Source organism: Sycon ciliatum, chromosome 7 (assembly GCF_964019385.1).
Source record: "Sycon ciliatum chromosome 7, ocSycCili1.1, whole genome shotgun sequence".
Lineage (NCBI taxonomy): Eukaryota > Metazoa > Porifera > Calcarea > Leucosolenida > Sycettidae > Sycon > Sycon ciliatum.
The window spans coordinates 498,786-503,785 of record NC_088649.1 but is presented as its reverse complement, the minus strand read 5'-3'; the positions used below and the strand labels follow the sequence as shown (position 1 = coordinate 503,785).

Below are 5,000 nucleotides of genomic sequence, written 5' to 3'. Positions count from 1 at the left end.
TATTCATAGATGGGAAGAGGTGGGTGGGTGAGAAAGGAACAAACCGGTGTTCTTCTCACTACCCAAGCAAAGCAAATATGAAGTAGCAATACGGCCAGCGCGAAGTATGGTGTATGCGTTACGGGTTCAAGCTCCGATGTGTGCTGCAGCCGCATATGGCTGGTTGGCTGGCGAGTTCAGGTGAGTTCCGGCGTACGCATGTTACATGCCACCACAGCGTGCATGTACGTGTTACTTGACATGCATCAATGAATAGCGTGGGATCTGCGGGCTCTTTGGAAGCCGCTGGAGCGCGTGTGAAGTGGTGGCTTGTGCAATGTGTTAACCTACATTACCGCAAGCTCTAATGTGCTATTAACACGCATGCACTCGCTATTGCAGACCAGTGGAGAGCACACATCATATGGAGGATTCATGGAGTGCTGGGCAACCGAATCTGGCATGTGATAATCATGTAGGATAGTCCACGCACGAGGTGCAGCCCATGAAATGGGCACCCACGAACTGGGCGGAGTGTGGACGGCCTGTATGATAGTGTGTATGTATGTCCACGCACAAAGTGCAGCCCATGAGATGGGCGCCCATGAAATGGACGGAGTGTGGACGGCCCACGCACACGAGGTGCAGCCCATGAAATGGGCACCCATGAACTGGGCGGAGTGTGGACGGCCTGTATGATAGTGTGTATGTATGTCCACGCACAAAGTGCAGCCCATGAGATGGGCGCCCATGAAATGGACGGAGTGTGGACGGCCCACGCACGAAGTGCAATGCCCGTTAGGAGGCAGGAGTGTGGGAGTATGAGTGTGATGGCCGAAGGCCGTGATAATTGCCAGATGAGAGGAGATAGCTGGCCCATGGTTGCCCAGCCTCCATGCTAAGTTGTGACACATTGCAATGCACGTGAATGACACTGTTGTTGCTATCAGCGCAGTTTGTCAGCACAATCCTAGCAGAGCAAGTTGCTGTGCTGTTCCAAACGGTCAGCCGTGTGGGTACGTGCATGGGTGCGAGTTGCGTGCCCGCGTGGCGGGTTCTTACATACCTCCATGCGTTCTGTGATGCGCTTGTACCTCTGACAGCTTTTGGGTCAGCTGCCCCATGTCTGTGTCGGTTGTCCTGATGTAGCGCAAGACACTGTCGCTTCTCCATCAGCCCATTGCCCTGATTAGCCAGTCCGGGGTACCCGCCATGGCTGCAGTTGTGGCGGCACCGATGCGGAACGAATGACCAGCGTAATCGCGTGAATTGGGTGTTCCCGTGAGTGGGAGAAGCTGTCGGAGCTCTTCTGTCAGTGCCTGCCTGGTCAGCGGTCTCCCGGGGCGGTAGCGGAAGAGTGCGTCAGTGGCGTCAGACGGACAGACTGTAAAATATGCCAGGAGGGCGGCAACCGGGCAAGGTTGTGAAGTGGTACTACCGATTATCTGCATGGCCCTGACGAAGTTGGTCCGTCTTCGATTGCTTGATGTGGAAGCGGATATATGTGCGTCCTTGAGTGACATCCAGAGTCACATCCTGGCGCGTGGCATGAGTGGCAGGGTCAAACCCGGCTGGAGGCGCAGTGAATTCAGCGCATCGAAGAAATCCGAAGAAGGCGAGCACCATTGCCGCCTTGAGCATGCCCTTGTCCTGCTGGTGACGCCGTTGGTCCAGGCTGAGGAGCTTCCGCAGCAAATCAATGGTGATTGGGAGGCGAGTGCGCTGGATTGCCGGGTCAGTCGCCGTCCTCTTGATGCCTCGCATAACACGTGGCGGCAGCAATGCGTTCATCATTGGATCTCGGAATCCGGCTTCGAGATGCATGTTGCGTACTGCGGCCATGTAGACATGCATTGTCTGTGGTTGAACCGATTGTGTGCTGCGAAGCAACTTCGCATCGTGTCTGTAGCCGGCATGGGCGTCCATCTCTGCAACGCACAGAATTGCGTAAATTTCCTTTCGCCAGTGGCGTACGTGCGCCGTGTTGTCGGGGCGATTGCCATGGCTGCCAGGTCGGCGACCTCCTGCATCAGTCCAGGAGAGGGAGGCGGATTGCAGTGTCCGGGGCTTGCTGTGCCGATGGTGCCAGCTGCTGGAATGCCTGTCAGAGTGATACGGAAATAGGGCTTGGCGCGGCTAAACCTCTGGTTGATATCCCATAAGCGCCGCGTAAATGTTCTGCCTGGTACGACGACGCTCGACGCAAAGGAGAGTTTCCCCAGGAAGTGATCGAGTTTGCGTTGCGTGGTCTGGGTGCAGCGTGACAGCTCGCTGAGGAGCTCGCGGAGGTCCGTCGGTTTGTCGTCTGGGAGACGGGCTTCCATGCGCACCGTGTCCAGCACAATTCCGAGGAAGGCAGTAATGTGTGAAAGCGAACAGTGTTCAGGGGAGTGGAAGTCGGCTTACTTTTTCTCAGTGGGCTTCGAAGTCTTCTCGTGGCTATCTGCAGGGTGCTGCCACCTGAAGCGGGTGGTGCTGGTGCAGGATGTGGCGGCATGTCCTTTGTCTTCACATGAGCTGCAGGCGTAGAGACGGTCGCAGGGTGTGCGGGAACAGGGCCTGCCGCGGTTGAAGTTAAAACAGTCTTGGCGGGTGCTGCCCGCCACTGATGGAAAGGGCTGTGCGTGTTGAGCTGCGGCATGTGGGCAGGCAGCGGTCGCGGCTGTTTTGGAGCGTGCATTTGGTGCATGACAGACGGGGAGAGCGGAGTAGGCGAATACTCCACAGCGTCTGATTGATCACGTCCCAGCGCAGTGCCATGCTGGCGGTGTGTTGGCGAAATGCTCGATCATAGTTCAGCACAGGAGACGTCTGCATGACAGACGGGGAGAGCGGAGTAGGCGAATACTCCACAGCGTCTGATTGATCACGTCCCAGCGCAGTGCCATGCTGGCGGTGTGTTGGCGAAATGCTCGATCATAGTTCAGCACAGCAGACGTCGTGAACTCTTGGTTCGCAGTACAAAGTATGTGCTGGTAGCAGACGAGCTCATCAGCTCGGTCAGGACGAGCAAGAACGACGATGCCCATGTAGATCGTCCAGGCCTCCAGCCAAGCCGAGAAGTCGTTGATCGCGCGCGGCGCGCGTGTGGTTTGCGCTGAGGTTGAGCGAGAGCTGAGCCATGTCGCCGCCAGCTATAACCAGTTGTATTGGCTCCTGTCCCTGGGAGCTGAAATTTTCCAGCAAGAGTTCCTCAAGTTCCACAAACTCTCCGCGCTGGATTTTTTCAATCGCACGACGTGGCGGTGTGGGTAGAACCGAGGGCTTGGAGAGACCTGGAGGTCCTGGCAAAGTCGGAGGTTCCGATAGAACTGGAAGTTCCGGGCAGGATAGGTCCGGAGCTTGACGTTCGGAGCGTGGGAGCGATCTTTCGGGTGCGGAGCGCGCGCGTGGGAGAGATCGGCTTCCAGATCAGACTCAGCACTGTCTGTTCTCCAGGCGTTCCACGCGTTCGAGGAGAGGGTGGAGGGCGTTCATCTTCATAACGGCTGAGGAAATGATGTCCGGGGAGAGCAATGAGGGCTCGTCCTGCATAGAAGCGTCGGTGCCTGGAGCGGGGTCAGAAGTCTGAACTAGCTGCTGACGGTGTGTCGGAGGCATCAGGCGCGAAGGCGCGCATGCCGTCAGTCCGCGCGTATGGCGAGGTCGAAGCCCTACCCGAGCGGCGACGGGTAACCTCGACGGCATACCCGCGTCCGCGTCCACGTCTGCTTCCTCGTACAGAGCCTCGTGGCATGGTGAAAGAGAGAGAAAGGGAGTGAGAAATGAGAAAGGAACAAACCGGTGTTCTTCTCACTACCCAAGCAAAGCAAATATGAAGTAGCAATACGGCCAGCGCGAAGTATGGTGTATGCGTTACGGGTTCAAGCTCCGATGTGTGCTGCAGCCGCATATGGCTGGTTGGCTGGCGAGTTCAGGTGAGTTCCGGCGTACGCATGTTACATGCCACCACAGCGTGCATGTACGTGTTACTTGACATGCATCAATGAATAGCGTGGGATCTGCGGGCTCTTTGGAAGCCGCTGGAGCGCGTGTGAAGTGGTGGCTTGTGCAATGTGTTAACCTACATTACCGCAAGCTCTAATGTGCTACAACAACAACAACAACAACAACAACAACAACAACAACAACAACAACAACAACAACAACAACAACAACAACAACAACAACAACAACAACAACAACAACAACAACAACAACAACAACAACAACAACAACAACAACAACAACAACAACAACAACAACAACAACAACAACAACAACAACAACAACAACAACAACAACAACAACAACAACAACAACAACAACAACAACAACAACAACAACAACAACAACAACAACAACAACAACAACAACAACAACAACAACAACAACAACAACAACAACAACAACAACAACAACAACAACAACAACAACAACAACAACAACAACAACAACAACAACAACAACAACAACAACAACAACAACAACAACAACAACAACAACAACAACAACAACAACAACAACAACAACAACAACAACAACAACAACAACAACAACAACAACAACAACAACAACAACAACAACAACAACAACAACAACAACAACAACAACAACAACAACAACAACAACAACAACAACAACAACAACAACAACAACAACAACAACAACAACAACAACAACAACAACAACAACAACAACAACAACAACAACAACAACAACAACAACAACAACAACAACAACAACAACAACAACAACAACAACAACAACAACAACAACAACAACAACAACAACAACAACAACAACAACAACAACAACAACAACAACAACAACAACAACAACAACAACAACAACAACAACAACAACAACAACAACAACAACAACAACAACAACAACAACAACAACAACAACAACAACAACAACAACAACAACAACAACAACAACAACAACAACAACAACAACAACAACAACAACAACAACAACAACAACAACAACAACAACAACAACAACAACAACAACAACAACAACAACAACAACAACAA

At 52.5% G+C, this 5,000-nt stretch overlaps 1 protein-coding gene and 1 pseudogene across 1 annotated transcript; both read left to right on the top strand.

The window, feature by feature from the left end:
- The window catches only part of LOC135821261 (probable serine/threonine-protein kinase dyrk1), a 3,607-nt pseudogene extending 2,377 nt beyond the window's left edge, over window positions 1–1,230 (top strand).
- A 2,886-nt stretch (window positions 1,231–4,116) lies between these two features.
- On the top strand, window positions 4,117–4,796 carry LOC135821457 (adenylate cyclase, terminal-differentiation specific-like; the record flags this gene model as incomplete). Its single annotated transcript, XM_065334497.1, is given in 2 exon segments — window positions 4,117–4,255; window positions 4,258–4,796. Coding segments are annotated over 2 exon segments (678 nt in total), but the record flags the coding sequence as incomplete, so codon positions are not given.
- Between the last annotated feature and the right edge of the window lie 204 nt (window positions 4,797–5,000).